The 17091-nt window shown below is 55.2% G+C and overlaps 1 protein-coding gene across 2 annotated transcripts in view; it reads left to right on the top strand.

Annotated features, from left to right (window-relative positions):
* The first annotated feature begins 794 nt into the window (after positions 1–794).
* The window catches only part of KIAA1614 (KIAA1614 ortholog), a 40133-nt gene continuing 23836 nt past the window's right edge, over positions 795–17091 (top strand). For both annotated transcript variants that reach the window (XM_054456714.2, XM_063650740.1), the window contains exons 1-3: positions 795–1998; positions 4860–5806; positions 6581–6632. In XM_054456714.2, the coding sequence (XP_054312689.1) occupies positions 1130–1998; positions 4860–5806; positions 6581–6632 (1868 nt within the window). In that variant the 5' untranslated portion in view covers positions 795–1129. The remainder of the gene's footprint in view (positions 1999–4859; positions 5807–6580; positions 6633–17091) is intronic.

Below are 17091 nucleotides of genomic sequence, written 5' to 3'. Positions count from 1 at the left end.
TTAGTAAGAAAGTAAAGTGGTGAAAGTATAGCTACTCCCATAGACAGAGGAGGGAGTTCTGGAAAGTAAGAGGAGGAATGCATCCACCCTGGGTACAATACTTGCTTATATAGGATAAAAAAAAGATCATGGGGAGATGTGCTGTGTTACAAGAGTTTGTGATAAAAGAATTAATTTTCTTAATTACTATATTTTGCAATAATCGATATTATTAACTTTAAAGCATAATTAGAAATGAGTCTGTTCTCAAGATAACAGGATATCAGGACACTCCTAAGTCTGGTTCTGTTTAGTAAACGTTATTAATTTGTTCTCTTAACCGTAAATATCTAGAAGCTGGGAATAGCTAACTCACTGGGAATGTGGCCTCATTTTCCTCGCCCTCACACAAGATGGAGTCGCTCTGGTTCGAAGCCTCTGACATAACCTTGGGCCTGTACTGTGACACAGAGGGTTTGCACTGGATAATCTCTCAAGCTCCTAGATTGCCAAGACACCAATCCACTCACAGCTCCCCAGGCTCTGCTCTCCTGTTGCCCTGCCAGACGCCCCTTCCCCTACCTTGTGCAGAGTAACCCCCTCCTGACTCAACAGGCAGCCCCTCTAGAAAACTGCCTTCCCCTCCTCCCCTGCCCGGGTACATACTGGGCGCGCGGCCCTCACTGTTGCTGTGTCTGTCCTGTCATCTGGAGGTGCACAACTACCCCATGCTTCACAGTGAAGCCTGTCGGCTGAAGGAAAGATGAACGCGCACTTTCTCTTTGTAGAGATTTCCGGAATCTCCTGAGGCCACTTTTATTGCTTCCCCTCTTTGTGAAAAAATAGGCTTGGAAATAGGTGAGGCTCGGTCACCCCCTCTGGGTGGAAGGAGAAAGCAAGTTCCGTCGTCGGTTTGGGCCGCGGCTGCAGGGAATGCCCCTGGCTGCGACCCCTGCCCCGCTCTGGGGAAAGTGATCTGCTCGAGAGTCCCCAGGACCCTGAGAACCGGTCCCCACCCAAGGCGGCGGCGGGCAATTCCGGCACCGGGGCAGACGGGATGCGCGGACCGCGTTCCCTCCGGCTTTCCCTCACGCCTCTGGAGAGCGGGAACCAACGACCTTGACCTCGGAGGAAACGGCTCTACGGAGCGATGGACGGCCCCACAGAGAGGGCGGCCGGCTCCTCCGGAAAACTTGTCCACACAAAAGGCATTCCTCAGCTTCCACCCCGAAAGGCGAGCCCTGGGTGTAGGATTACCAGCGGCGCGCGGAGCCCGGCGAGAACGTGGTGCGCCCCCAGCTCCTGCCCGCGCTCCCCGGCCTCCGTGCGCCCCGCGCGCCTCCGCTCTCGCGCCCGCTTTCCCGCGGGGAAGGGGCCACCGCCCTGCGAGGCTGGCGGCCGCCCCGTCGTCCCCAAGCTCGGGGCCGCCCTGGACTTCCATCCCGCGCCTCTGACGGCCGGGAGCACTCGCTCCCTGGGCCGCGGCTCAGGAGAGGCGGCCCCGCGGGGCTCCGGGCGGGGTGGGAGGCCGAGGCCCGGCTCCTCCAGCCCCTCCCGCGGCCCCACCTCTCCGCGCTCGGCTCCCTCTGCCCCGCGCGGGCCAGGAAGGCGCGGGCTTGGCCGCTCTTCCCCTCCACGGCAAAGCCGTGAACGGACAGCTGATGCCACTTCCTTCCCTGCCAGCGCCCTCCCTGCCCGACCCCGCTTCCCGTCCTCTCTCCAGGAGGGAGTGCGGCCCGTGGGGCGTTGCGCCGGCCGGACCCACCCGGGGCCCGGGGGCTGCCCGCAGAGCCGGGAGCTGGCCCGGCCTCGGCGCCGTCCCGGACCCCCGGTCGGCCGCGCCCCGAGGGGCGAGGCCTGCGGGCCGCACTCCCTCCGGCCCCGGATTCGGGGCTGGAAGTCCCTCCCCGAACCCAGCAGCGGGCCTGGGAGGGAGAAGGGGCTGGAGAGGGCCTGGCCTCTCCGAGGGATGGAGGGGACAGAGGCGGCGGCGGCCAAACCCGCGGGCGGCAGCCCCCAGTGAGTATAGAGGAGGCAGCGCCGGGCCGGCCGGGCGGGGGTGGCGGACCAGCGGGGCGGCGGAGCGGGGAGCCCAGGTCGCCCCGGCCACTGGGAAGCGGGCCTCCCACGGGCTCGGAGCTGGAAGGGTCGTGGGGAGGCCCGCCCTTCACGTCCATCTTCGTTTGGCCCCTCTGAGTTAGGGGAAATACATCACAGTGCTTGGGCCATAGAACCAGGCAGCTCCGAGCTGACCGATCTTCCCGAAAGCCCGTGCCCAGGGGACTCCAGTGGGAGGGTCTCATTCTTTAAGGTCTCTGGCGTGCTGTTCCAGAGTTTACCCATCAACAATTCTTACTTTAATTTTTTGGAGCCAGGGTCTCGCTCTGTCGCCCAGGCTGGAGTGCAGTGGTGCGATCATGGCTCACTGCGACCTCGACCTCCTGGGCTCAAGCCCGGCCTCCTGTGGCTTCAGCCTCCCCCAAAACAAAAAGTTATTTTAAATTAACAGAAATTGCTCATATTACATTCTAATCCCCTGTTTTCTGGATTGGACTTTAGAGGAGAAGAAGGAGATGCAAAGAGAAACTTGCTGCATTCTAGATTAACTCATAGAACAAATTATTTCTGTCCTCCTAAAGATAATCCTTAAACTTTACTGGCTTAAAACTGGTGTGACATTTCGCATTATAGGTGTATTTTGCTTTATAAAATACGTGCATTCCTGAAAGCTTGTGTATAAATTGAATTGTAATAAACGACTACAGAGAGACTTGCCATTTAAGAGAATTTTATGGTGAATCCTTGGTCAGTGTTATGAAGTGGATAACTCCTAATTTGTAGTGTATACACATAAGGATTTTTATGCACAAAGTTTACTTCAAGTGGGGCACATCCAGATGTATGATATTAAAGTTGTATTTTTCTCAGAAGGTAGAATCAATATTAAAACGCTGTGGCACGTAGATATGCATGCAACACCCTGAGTCAAACCCCTGCTCACCTTCATTCCTTGTGAAGGGGTAAACATCAGCCATGCTGCTAAGGATCTGTGCAGAGCTGGCAAGCCACCTAGCCTCTGGGGATGGAACATTATCATTTATGGAATAAGGGGAGTAGGGTTAAGTGATCACTACATGTTTTGGAAAAGGCCTGGGCTTGGAATGAGAAGCTCTGGATTCCAAATTGGGCCTCCTCTTAGCACCTGTGTATTGTAATCTGTGCCTCAGTTTCTCCATCTGTAGAAGTATATAATAAAGCCATTCTTTCTTTTCTTTTCTTTTTTTTTGGGACAGAGTCTCGCTCTATCGCCCAGGCTGGAGTGCAGTGGTGGGATCTCGGCTCACTGTAACCTCCGCCTTCTGGGTTCAACTGATTCTCCTGCCTCTGCCTCCCAAGTAGCTGGGACTACAGGCGCCTGCCGCCACGCCCAGCTAATTTTTCGTATTTTTTTTATTTTTTATTTTAATTAATTTATTTATTTTTGAGACAGAGTCTTGCTCTGTCACCCAGGCTGGAGTGCAGTGGTGCAATCTTGGCTCACTGCAACCTCTGCCTCCCGAGTTCAAGCAATTACCCTGCCTCAGCCTCCTGAGTAGCTGGGACTACAGGTGAGCAGCACTCCTGACCTCATGATCCACCCGCCTCGGACTCCCAAAGTGCTGGGGTTACAGGTGTGAGCCACTGTGCCTGGCCAATTTTTTGTATTTTTAATGGAGGAGGGGGTTTCACCATGTTGGCCAGGCTGGTCTCGAACTCCTGACCTCAAGTGATCCACCCACCTCAGCCTCCCAAAGTGCGGGGATTACAGGTGTGAGCCACCGCTCCTGGTCAATAATGCCATTCTGTTAGGGACAGGATTATTGGGGGGAGTGTGTTTGAAAGCACGTGCAGTCCCGCCTGGCATACAGCAGATGCCTGATCGGCGTTCCTGACTGGTCAAGGTCTCCCTTTGAGCTCAACCCCATGCTGTGGTCCTGTGGCTTGTGCATCAGGGGTGAGGGGTGAGGTTGGATGCAGCACCTTCTACTGGAGGTCAGATCCTGCTTGGTGTCTTCCTGATGTCTATCATCCTCATTGGCTCCCCTTGGAGAGGGAAGAGCATGTTGCCTGTTAGCAGATGCTGGCATCCTCCACTGAAACTACCCTTCAGCAAAGCAAGAGGCCAGGGATTGGGAAATCACCCTGGTTTTCACTCTGGTCCACATTTGGCATAGGATTAGTTGTCCTCTGAAGCTTCATTTTGCCCATCTGTAAAATGGGGATAGAAAAACTACAACACTACTGAGACTTGGAAGAAAAAATTCAACAATAACTTATTTGCACTCTTCAATGACTTGCATTTTTTTAAAAGTGCTTTCATGTTATCTATAGCAGGGCTCCCCAACCCCCGGGCCACGAACCAATAGCGGTCCACAGACCATAGCAGTCTGTGGCCTGTTAGGAACCAGGCCGCACAGCAGGAGGTGAGTGGCAGCGAGCAAGTGAGCATTACCACCTGAGCTCTGCCTTCTGTCAGCCCAGCCAGTGGCATTAGATTTTCATAGGAGCACAAATTTTATTGTGAACTGCGCATGTGAGGGAGCTAGGGTGCAAGCTCCTTATGAGAATCTAATGCCTCATGATGTGAAGTGGAACAGTTTCATCCCAAAACCATTCCACCCCACCCCGCCCCCGATCCATGGAAAAACTGTCTTTCATGAAACCAGTCCCTCTGGTGCCAAAAAGGTTGGAGACCACTGATCTAGAGAGCATCCCCTGCTCTGTCTCCAGGTTACTTTCATCTGGACAGGACTCAACACCAAGACACTTCGGGGCCGTGGGAGGTTGTGGGGGTTAGTCCTGTGCTGGGTCTCAGCAGCTCTGTCTGTTTTCTCCTCCAGAGGGCCCAAGACAGGGAGTGGAACAGCCAGCCCCATGGAGGGGACCTCAGCTGTGGAGTGGAGTGGTCCCGAGCCACAGCTGGATAATGGACACCCCCCAAGACCCTGGCCTTGCCCTCAGGAAAACAGAACATCCAGCCCGATGGCCCCCCAGCCTCCCAGGGTATGGGGGGTACGGCTCCAAGGCCCCTCTGTGCTGGAATCCAAGGTGAGGGCTTTGAAGGAGAAGATGACAGTGGCCAAACAGGGAGTGAGTCCCTGCCCTGCTTCCCACGAGTGGTCATCCCCCAAGAAACCCCAATGCAGACGAGGCAAGGCAGGGGGAGCCGGGACTCCATCAGAGGAGTCTTTCCTGCCAGGTGCTGTGGTGGCTCCTCATACCCAAAACCTGCCTGATGCGCAGCTGGACGGCAGCATCAATGAGGAGGAACCCACCAGGGACGGGGGCCCCAGGCTTCCCGGGCCGCCTGCCCCTGGACGTGAGTACTGCAACAGGGGGAGCCCGTGGCCTCCAGAAGCCGAATGGACACTTCCTGACCATGAGAGAGGTCCGCTGCTGGGGCCCAGCTCTTTGCAACAGAGCCCCATCCATGGAGTTACTCCCGGACGGCCTGGGGGTCCTGGTCATTGTAACAAAATCATCCACATTCCCAGCCCAAGGACAGGAAGGTCCTACCCTTTTCCAGATGGCGTGGTCACAGAGGCAGATCTGGATAGCACATCCCTGACCTCCGAGGAGGACTTTGTCCCCAGGACAGCCCTGCTGGGTGAGCGCTGGAGAGCTGGAGACCTGGAGGCTCTGGGCGCTGGGAGCAGTGTCTTGTCCCTGTCTGATCGGGTGGAGAGAAACCGCCTGTTGCTGCAGGAGATGCTCAACGTTTCTGGGCAGAGCCCCCGCAAGGTGGGAACCCCCACCTGGACTCCATCCTGGGACACAGCTGGACCAGGTGAAGCTCACTGTGTAGGTCCAGGTGGTGGGGGGAGCAGGAGGGAATCCAGAGGGAGGAAAAGGGGATGAGGGGGTCCCACAGAGGGAGTAGGGCAGGAAAGGAGGGAGAGCCTGACAGTTGCCTGTCACCAAAATCATCAGGATGGCCTCTTATTCTTGGCTGTGACATAGATTCTTTGCAGCCTCACAGGCAGCCTGTCTGCTGAAGCTCCCCATGACCCTGCAGACCAATGGGAGGCCACCTTGTGTTCTTGGGGTTAGAGGCCACTATGGTGTCTTCCTTGCAGCTTGGATTCCTTTCCGGAGTGGCTTTTTGCCTCTCCCTCCAGTGACATGCCCTCACCCTCAGTGAGGGCCCTCTGGTGGGGCAAGCAGACAGGAACCCGTTCCTAAAAGGAGGCTGGGCATTCTAGCAGCTGGGCTGAGCTCAGACGGTAGCACCAATGGGATGTACAAGTGTCCAAACCCGAGAGGACAGCCTCTTTCCCCTCCTGCCTTCTCATTCCAAAATCTCACAAGCTCATTCATCACCGCATGCCTGAGCCCAGGCATGTGGTCCTCTCAGCATCACCGCAGCACAGCCCAGGCATGTGCTCCCTGTCTCGAGCAGTCATCGTGACAGGCTCGGCCTCCAATCTTCAGGCAAGGTGTTGGATTTATCTGGGAAGTAAGTTGCTTCTGGAGAAACCCTTCTCCTCAGTGTTCACTAAGTGGCAGCTGAGAGCACTGTTTCTGTCTCTGTCCTGATGTCTGCTTCTGTTCTGGATCCTAGAGCGACCAGTGGGGGATGTGGACTGGGCCTTGCAGGACTCCGGCCAGAACAGGTAAGAGCTCAGAGCCCACATTTTCTCTCCCTCCCTCCTCACCATGGTCCCTCTATTTACTCAGCATCAGGACAGTAAGAGACCTCCCAAAGTGAGAGGGCAGGCAGACTCCTGCACTAGCAGACCAGTGGACATCATCATCCCTGAGACCCTGCAGAAATTGCCAGTAACCCCCACCGCCATATCCCCCAGGCTGGTGCCTCCCTGCTACTTGAGCAAAACCACCAGGGAACAAAGCACATTGCTAACTACCTGCTCCATGTCCATGGAGCCATTTCCCTTGCCCAGGCCTCTTTATCTTTAAAGTTGGGGAAATAGCATCTGTCTGGTTCACTTCACAGAACCATTGTGAGGCCGAGGTGAGATCATGGTTGTGAAAATCATTGGGGAAAATGTACAAAGCCTTACCCCAATTCCGTTCCCAGTCAAGAGGTTGTGCTGGGATCATGTCAAAGATTTCACCTCCAACCTTACCATGCTATCCCACGGCCTTCGCTCCAGCCCCTCCACCAAATATTTTGGGGAAGCTGGACCCACCGAGGTGTAGCGGGGGAATTGGGGCTGCCTGTCTTTCATGGTCAGTGTCCTGAGCCAGGCAGGGTGAGAAAAGTACACTCAAGGTGGGAGTGGGGCCATCTGCAGGCCTGACTGCAGCTGGCGCCTGCACAGAGGTTGAACCCAGCCTCAGTCTTTGCCGGGCTCCTGGTCCACAAGGCTGAGAGGTCCTGGAGCTCTCGTTTCCACAGCTGTCTGGTGATGTCAGCCTCTGTGAGGTCTTGTGGTTTCTGCGGAGGGCAGAGGTCGACACGGTTGCTGCTCCGGTGTAAGGCGGCTCCTGCACAAATCCCATTCAGTTAGAACCACCTCCAGAAAACGTGAACGGACCTCTGTCTTAGTCTGTTTGGGCTGCTGTAACAAAAAGCCTATAGAGGCTGGGTGGCTTACTATCAGAAATTTATTGCTCACAGTTCTGGAGGCTGTGAGGTCCAGGATCAAGGCACGAGCAGATTCAGTGTCTGGTGAGGGCTGCTGGTGGTTGATTCATAGATGGTGCCTTCTTGCTGTGCCCTCAGGTGGAGGAAGGGGCAAGGCAGCCCTCTGGGGCCTCTTAGAAGGGCACTAATCTCATTCATGAGGGCCGTGCCCCATGACATACTCACCTCCCAAAGCTCCACCTCCTAACACCCTCACACTGGGGATATGGTTTCAACCTAGGAATCTTGGGGAGACACAAACGCTGAGTCCACCGTAGTCCCCCACCCCCGCACCTGCCTTAACCAAGCGAGGGCAGCCCAGGTTCATGTGATTGGGCTTCTGCTTGCCTAAGGGCCTGATGGAGAGGGGGATGTCTGGCTCCTTCGTCCTTTGCTATTTATGATTTGGAATCACAGTTGCCGCCCCTTCCGCCAGGAATCTCTTCCCCCACCTACCTGGCTGCTGTTTCCAGGCCCTCCTCTGGTCCCCAGCTGGCCCTGCCACAGTGTTGAGGAGCGTGACTACAGAAAGGCCCGTGGGCCTCAGCCGGCTCTGCTCCCCTGTCTGCCCCCTGTTCAAGTCGCCTTCTGTCTTTTTCCCTCTTTCTGTGCGGAGCCCTGGAGGAGAGGGCTGGGGCAGATGCCCTCTGCTGCAGAGGTGGTGCCGCCTCTGCCTGCAGCTGCCCCCACCCCCTGCACACTTCCTCCCTCGATGAGGGAAGGGCCCAGTGGGGAGATGCAACCACTGGGGATTCTGCTCAGTGGTCACTGCTGAAGGGAGAAGCCAAAGCTCCTGACAGCCCGTTGGATACTAAGGAATAAGGCCCCCTCGTTTTCAAGGAGGAGACCTCAACCGTGGGGGAAGGAAGGACTTTCCCTTAGTGCTATGAGGAGATGGTATTTGTGTAGAATCCTCAGGACTGGGGTTTCTAGGCCATCGTTTAACCTGCCAGGCCCCCAGCAGCCATGGGCTGCATTTCAGAGTTCAGGCAGGGTGTGCGCACCTGTGTACTGTATGGTGTGTGCCTGTGTGTGTGGAGAGAGAGAGAAGGTCTCTTAGTGAGTTTTAGGACCCTGTTCAAAGACTGTTAACAAAATTTCCCCTTAGAGTGCCTGGCGATCAGGGCAAAGAGTGTTGTGGGGAAACACGCATTGTTTGGGAGTCATTCCGAGTACCTTGCTGGCCTCGCTTGGCGCTCTGCAGTGAGGTCCCTGCTGAGTAGATGCCCAGGCTGTAGGGCCATGTCTTGAAGCCCCTCAGATAGGATTCCCTGCCTGGCTCTATCCCCAAGTCTCCTGGGCAGACATTAAAGGTGGTCCCCAAGACCCTGCAGGGCTCCCTCTCTCCCCGGAGCAGGATGGAGTGATTGATGTTACTTCGTATCAATGAACTCCCCAAGAGACCTCTGGAGTAAGGCATGCTTCCCTCGGCTCTATGCCCCGGGAGTGCCACTCGAAGCCAGGGTCCTGGGGCTTAGTGTCTGTTCTAAGGGGCTTAGGGCTTTGGGGAGAGAATGCTGAGGCTGTAGCAGACCATTTGATGGCCACCCCGAAGGGGGCCCCAGGACATCAGTCAGGACGTGCTCTGGCAGGAGGAAAGCGTAAGACCTCACTCATAAGGTCATGAGCCCCTTGGATCTTCTGAGGGTTTGAGGTCCTGCTTCACATTCAGTCAAGTATTGCAATCAAATAACCATTACAACCAAGTTAACCCAGCATGCATCTGATGGTGTCCGTAATGGTTACTGCTCTGCAGGCAATGGGACGAGGAGCTCATGACGTGATGGTGACAGCAGAGCTCAACACAGCAGGCAGGCTGGGGCGGGCTGGGGGTGGGCTGGGGGCAGGCTCGGGGCAGGCTGGGGCTGGCCTGGCTTGTGTGGGGCAGTCACCAGGAGTCAGCCTGGGAGGCAATGACCCAGGACCTTAAAGGCTAAGGGTCAGATGCAGAGGAGACCCCCGGCCCCCAACCTCAGGGTTGTCCCCCCTCTAATGAGGGGCAAGAGAAGGCTCAGTTGCAGAGGACTGGAGCCTCCCAGTGGCAGGCAAAAGCCCATGCCAGCAGCTGCCATTTTTGAGCTCTTATTATGTGGCAAGAGCTATGCTAAGTGCTGTTCCTTCTTTCCCATTTTATCCTAATAACAAATTTTATTTTTCATGCACGTTCGTGTGAAGAGACCACCAAATAGGCTTTGTGTGAGCAACAAGGCTGTTTATTTCACCTGGGTGCAGGCGGGCTGAGTCCGAAAAGAGAGTCAGTGAAGGGAGATGGGGTGGGGCCGTTTTATAGGATTTGGGTGGGTAGAGGAAAATTACAATCAAAGGGGGTTTTTCTCTTACAGGCAGGGGCAGAGGTCACAAGGTGCTCAGTGGGGGAGATTTTGAGCCAGGAGAAGGAATTTCACAAGGTAATGTCATCAAGTAAGGCAGGAACCGGCCATTTTCACTTCTTTTGTGATTCTTCACTTGCTTCAGGCCATCTGGACGTAAACGTGCAGGTCACAGGGGATACGATGGCTTAGCTTGGGCTCAGAGGCCTGACAGTATTTATTGTTCCTGTTTCACTGACAGAGAGACCTCGCTGGGGGGGAGTTAAGTGACGTGCCCAGGATCCTCCAGCTGCCAAGTATTGGAGCCAGATTTCACACTCAGGGCTGCTGGCCCCAAGGGCTGTGCTGTCACCATCCTGCGGCACTGCCACAAGCCGCCCTGTCCCTGCCCCCACAGGCCACCCCTTGGGCTAGGGATCTGGGGGTCTCCTTCCCCTCCCAGCCTGCTCTGTTCTCAGGTGTGGGCAAAGAAGGGCAGGTGATGGACTCCATGGGATACGCTTATTTTTCTCCTAGGTCACTATTAGGATGATTCAGGAAATGGGGTTTGGATTTTGGGGGAGAGGATGAGGTGAGACTTTGGGCCTCACAGAGGGCAAAGGGGATCTGTGCCTGGAAGGACTCATAAGAGAAATGGGAGGACATTGAAATAGGGGGCTGCGCTCAGGCTGTCTCTCTACCAGCTCTGGCCCCTTCCCTTCCTTGAGCCTCTGAGAGATATACTGCGAACACAGATTGCCTTAGGATCCCAGTAACCCAGCGCAAGTGAAAGGGTGTGACAGTGAGGAGCACAGCAATCAGGCAACGCTGGCTCCAGACCCCGCACCAAATCCACTTCGGAGGCTCAGGAGCCCGCGCCAGGGCCCCCGGCCCGAGGCCGGAGGCCTCCTCGGCCGTCTCCATGGAGGCGGTGCTTCTGCGTGGCCCAGGCACACCCTGGTGCAAATCAGGACCTTCTGTGTGTGTGTGATTTGGGAGGCCCAAGGTCCTGAGTGTGTCTGCAGGGGCTTTAGTTACTGGTTGCTGCGGGGAGAAGGGAGCAGAGAAGGTCTCGGTTTTGTTTTATGTGTGCTGTAGTGATGAGGGAAGCACAGGGAACATCCTAGGTTGTTTATTTTCCCCTCATCCCTGTGGTGGAGTTGTGCCCCTGTGGGGATCCACAAGCCCAGTCCCTGGTGTACACACCCTTCAGGAAACCCCTGTGAGTGATCGTGGACCAAAACACTTCACACAGGCCGGGGGAGGGGGAAAGGGGAGGGCGGGTCCCGATCTTCAGGCCCCTGCTGGGATTCCTGGGGGGTAAAAACTCCCTCCCCTCAAGCAGTTTCTAGACTCTAAGTTAAAGACAGGCAGCCCTAAAGAATTTCAGGGGCTTGGCCTGTGGTTCAAGTGGTCAGGCCCTCAGCTGTGAGAAAAATCTCAGGCTTTTAAAGCTTAATATGTTAATTAGCATTTTTGGAAACTGAGATAGGAAAAAACCAAAATGTTTTTCCTACTTTCACACACTCAACACAGCACAGAGCACTTCACCTCGAGCCACCAGAGCGTGTGCAGATGTTTCCCACACGCCAAGCAGTTCTCCGGCTGCCACTCAGTTCTGACGCTGCCTACCTGTAGATAGGATCAGGCCCCACAGGTTGAGGGCTCAGTTCCACAAGACCGCGCCCACTTCAGATGCCAATCGCAAGTCCCAGGTTGTGACCTGCACTTCGGACCAACCAGCTATAAATCGGGGTTCCCACTGTTTCTTCCTTGGGTTTAATTTTACAGGATGGCTCACAGAATGCAAGGAAACACTTTACTTGCATTTACCCATTTCTTATGAAGAATGTTATAAAAGACACGAACAGCCATGTGAGGAGAGGCATGGGGCAAGGTATGGGAGATGGGGCACCAACCCCCAGAAACCTTCACAAGCCCAGCTGTCCCGAGGCTGTCCTGCCAGTCCTTTGGGTGTTTGTGGAGGCCTCATTATTTAGGCATGATTGATTACATCATTGGCCACTGCGAGTCAGCTCAAACTTCAGCCCCTCTCCCCTGACAGAGGTTAGGAGGTGGGGCTTAATGTTCCAACCCTCAAAATGATTGGTGTTTCTGGTGACCAGCCCACATCCTGAAGCTATCTAGGGACCCTCAGCCACCAGCCATCTCATTACCATACAAAAGACACTGCTCATTCCTGAGATTCCAAGGGTTTAGGAGCTGTGTGCCAGGCGCCAGGAGAGGGGACCAAATCCGCATTTATTAGATCACAGAAGCACAGAGCTCGCCTGCGAGCCAGCCACTGGGTGTGATCCAGTGCAATTTCACATGGAACTGGCCACTTTTGCTCTTACTGTGCCCTGCACCGGCTGCAGCCATAGCTGGCACTGGTGTATCTCCTCCCTGAGCTCCTTGGGGCAAGAACTGTGCTGTTCTTGTCTCCAGGCCCCAGTGCCTGCAAGTGTGTGCGGGGAAAAGGCTCTCAGAAACGTCTGGCAGAGGCAGGTAGTAAAGAGTGTGAGTAAGGGCTCAGCAAGGAGGCATGGGGAGTCCCGGCTGAGTGCGGGAGAAGAGGCATCTGGCACCACCCCAGCATGCCCAGGGCTGTAGAGGTGCCTGAGAACACCCCAGGGCACGGGTGTAACCAAGAACGGAAGAACGGCTGAGCCCCTGCCTGTCCTTACCAACCCCCTAGCTCCCATCCTGCCCCACTGATATACACGCACAAAGGAAAGCCCCCTTACCACTCCCAGCCCCACCGAGACTAAAGCAAAAGAAAAAATTAAATGTAACCACTCAACAGTGTTTTCGGATACTTAACACGCTCCCAGTGTCTGACCCTGGGTGGAGAAGGAAGCCCTACCACAAACCCAGTGCCACCTGGAGCCTCCAGATACCCTGTCCCATGCTGCATCATTGCCACGCCCACATACACCACACATGAAAATCTCATGATGGTCCCAATCTTTACCAATCAAGGAGCTTGAGAAAGTCCATTTACCCAAGGCAATTCATCTGGTGGGAGCTAGTCTGAAATTCTAGGAAAGGAAGCCCTCTCCTCTGCCTGCCAGAGTTGAACAGGCCACTGGTCCCCCATCTGAGGGCATCTAAGACACCTGCCTCCTCTGTGGCCACCCAGGTCCCACACCTGAGGCCAAGAGGTTCTCACCAAAGGGGCAGCCCAAAGCCTCCTTCTGGGGCTCAGCAGGGAATCTGTTCATCTTCAGGAAGGCAGGGGCAGGGTGGCTCTGCTCTCCTCAGAAGTCAGCGTCTTAGGCGTGCACTGCAGGCCTCCACACAGATCTTTTCGAAGGTGTTGAAGGAGGTGGGTTCCCCAGCTGCCATTCCTAAAGACTCCCACTCCTCCTTCTCCATTGGCAGGAGGGCCTTGACTGTCTGGGAGTCAGCTTTCCTCCACTACCAATCGGCCACCTCCTGTTTTCTATCCTGTGGAAGCCACCTTTTCCATGGAGCCCTGTCAAGGGCTTTTCAAAGTCCAGAGCAAAGCCACCAGGTCCCCTCCAGCTACAAGATGGTGTTTGTCATTTCAAACATGCCTTCCCCTTGCTGACGACAAGGTGATCTCTTCACAGGTGACTTTAGTACATGTTCGGGGATTCCATCCTTTGCTTAGTAAGGGGGTGAGAGTAATTTAACAAAACAATGGTGCTAATGATAATAATAATATAAATGCTAACATTTATGGACTCTTACCAAGTGCCCAGCTCTGTGCTAATCTCTTTTAAAGGAGTCACTCTCACTTAACAACTGAGCCCTTATTTAGCAGATAGGGAAACTGAGGCTCAACTCCTAGGTAACCTGCCAGGGTGACACAGCTAGGAAGTGGCTGTCCAGGGATTAGAACCCCAGGCAGGCTGCCCCCAAGCCACACACTTCCCCACCACTCTAGGCTGTGTCCTGTCCATGTCCTGCAGACCTGGGAAGAAGGGACCTGTGCAAGCAAGCATGACAGTCTGAGACTAGGTCCCTGCCCTCATGGAGCACATGACCCAGAATCAGTTCCAGGTGCCTTTTCCACTTCCCTCGTTCAGAAAATTGCACACAGAATCACAGTAGGAGAGCTCTATCCGTGGTCATCAGAAAGCTTTCAAATACGCAAACATGGAACAAATGCTAAGCAGAAAAGTTTCTCCATGTTCTGTACACTCCATATTCTCCCTCTACTGGGTGCATCCTGGAATCTGGGAAGCGGCAGATCCCTCTACATTCCCAATTATTTCCCCGTCCATGTACCTGAGTCGAAAGGGTTAAACACAGACTCGCTAAGCTTATTATTTTAATCCAGGATTATGATGGCTGCAGAAGAAGGCCACTCTGTCCCCTTGACCTCCTTGGCTAGGAAAGCAATGGTGGTTCTCCTGCCCCAGCTGGCTGGAGGGAGAGCAAAGCCATAGCTAAGCCTGTCCCTCCACCAGGAAACTGGCCGAGATGGGAGTGCCCAGAGCAGGAGGGGACCACATGCTGCCCTTTGTCCTTGTGAACCAGTCGAGGACACAGGTGGCTGGAGGGGTGGGGGAAGGGCCAGCATACTCTAGTGGAACTCTAGTTTTCCCCAACAATGAGCTCTTTATAGGCTCTGCCACTCGGTCAGGGCCAAACATCTGTGGTGGGAACTCCCCCAGGGGGTACCTCAAAATCCCACACCCGACCTTATGGCATATCAAACTATGTGGCCAAAGATCTGGGCTCACGGGGTAGCACTGTGAGTCCTCTCCCCTCTCCAGCCCCCACTGCTTGCAGATGGGGAAACTGAGGCCCAGGGAGGAAAAGCACTCAGCCACTTTATTCCTATGCTCCACCCTCTGAGCTAATGAGCTCCAGAAGTGCAGGCTTTCAAGACAGTGGCAAAAAGCCATCTCTTCTTAGGCGGGAATTGCCTCTGCCTGGCCATGGCACTGACCACCCCATCCCTTCTAGGAATTTTCCAGAGCAACTCTGGGAGCTGGGAGGTGGGCAGTGAGATGGGACAGACTCAGCACCCACCCCATTTTGCCTGCTTGCTCCCTGCCTCAGAGAAAGACCACCTTCCCTCCACCGGGCTGGTCAGGCCCTCACTTCACCAGGATGCACGTTGACCTTGGCTGCAGTCTGTGAAGGTGACTGCCACTCCTCCGTGCTCAGTGTGGTACTGCATGGATGCCTCCAGGCGCCTAAAAAGCCCTGCTTTTCTAATCAGTGGAGAACCAGCTTTGTCTGCCAGGAACTGAAGCAAGACAGCTGATGAGAAAAAAAAAAAAAAAAGTAACAGCTCCAAGAGGAGGGAGCAGAAAGGAAATAGCAAAGCTGGAAAATGGCTTTAAAACCTGGGGGTAAGGCTGATCCTGGCAGCATCTGGCCAGCTGCCTGGGGGCCCTCCTGCCTGCCCACCAGGTCTTGTGACAAACGCCCTCTGACAGCCGCGGAACCACAGCTGTCACCGGAAGGCTCCGAGTGTGCGGGCTGGCAGCCAGAGGCCCACGGCTGCAGGGGCGCCTCTCTGCGCTGGTAACCTCATTATCTCTGCTGTTGGAGCAGGAGCCCCAGGGAGCACAGCTGCTCTCTGCCGCCTTGGAGGAGCTGTCTGCTCAGGAAGCAGTGCAGAGGGAGGCCTCTCTTGCCAAAGGAGGCTTCACGGGGCAGCAGGCCTGGAGATTCGCTTTCACATCACTCCAGTAAAGCCCTCCTTGTTCCAAAGCCATGCCTGGGCCCTGCCAGGGTTCACAGACACAGATGGTGCTTTTCTTCTAGCAGTCTCCTCCTGCTTCCCAGCAGCCCCAAAGCAGGGTTTGATGCAAATAGTGAGAAGAAAAAGAAAAGGAAACAAGAAAAGAAATCATAGTCTGCCCAGAGTTTGTCCAAGGAAGCCTTCCTTGGAGGCCTCAGAGCTGTGCCATTTCCACTTACATCTCTGTCACCCAGGAAACTGCCTGGTCCCTTCCCCCAGTCAGGACCAGGCCCCCTTTTCCACGTGGAAAAGGGGTGGGGTCAGGGGCTGCAGGTCTGAGATCGGGACCTGCTGGAGCCCTGTGGACCCTCACTGTTGAGGACAGCCCAGCATATGTGATGGTGAGGACAGGGGCAGCCAGTGGGGATGATGAAGTTACCCCAAAGAGCGTGTCTGCCCCTAGCCACAAACATCCTCTGCCTGCCCTGAGACCCAAGGCAGGAGAGGACAGAGGGTGCGGAACGATGCTGGAGGCAGTGGGCTGGCTGTCGTGTGCTCTGTTTGGCTTGCAATTGATGTTCGACCTTGAACAATGTGCCAGCGTTCTTCTCTGCTCTGGACGCCCTCATCTGTCAAGTGGAGAGAACACCTGCCCTCGGCCTGCCTGGCTGGGGAGAGCAAGCTCCGTGGAGAACAACGTCTTGTCAGTGGGAGACTGTGGGTCGCTGTTATAGCTGTAATCCAGCGCGGGCTGTATGTCACTGGCTGAGAGCTTTGAAAACGGACTGCTGTCATTTTCTGCCACTCCGGACTGGCCAGGGAGGCAGCACATCTGGTAGGGGGTGGGGGCTGGTGGAGGACTCTTATTATTATGAAAATCAAGCCATTTGCTGGCTTGGTTTGGGTCCAGCTTAATTTCTCTCAGCCCTGAGCCTGTGAGCCCTGAGCTGGTGCCTGATGGTTTTGGATTGGGACTAAGGCAAGAAAACACCAGGATTTATAAAAATGCCATTCCCCCAAAGGGTCCAATCTATGCTGGACAGAGCCCTGATTCTTTGCATCTGCAGTGGGCACTAGTGTGGTGCTGTGTGTGGGTGCAGAGACAGGAGAGAGAGGTGATGCGTGGAGAGACCATCTGTTTGGGCACAGGCCCAGCCCAACAACCCCAGGCCCTTTCTCCCTCCTCCTCCCAGATAGCTCCTGCTGTCTGCCTGGGGAAGGAACAATAGAATAATCTGGAGACTCTCCTACCCTTTCTAGATCCTCTTGAGGTCTCTGCCTCCAGTGCCTGAGCAGATGTCCAAGGCCGAGCCAGCTCCCCAGCACCCATCCAGAGCCACGCAGGGCCATTTCCCAGCCCCAGGCCCCAGGCCCCAGGCCCCCAGGCTGGGTTCCCTGTGCGTGAGTGCTAGAGGAGGAAGGCTGCACATGCAGGGCTTTTTCTGGCAGAGCCAGTGCTTGACACTGCTAAAGCCCTCCTAATCCGCGTTATTTTCTTCTAATCCCTC

Source organism: Pongo pygmaeus, chromosome 1 (assembly GCF_028885625.2).
Source record: "Pongo pygmaeus isolate AG05252 chromosome 1, NHGRI_mPonPyg2-v2.0_pri, whole genome shotgun sequence".
NCBI classification, from domain to species: Eukaryota; Metazoa; Chordata; class Mammalia; order Primates; family Hominidae; genus Pongo; species Pongo pygmaeus.
Note: the sequence above shows the minus strand (reverse complement) of the source record. Positions and strands in the feature narration are given on the sequence as shown.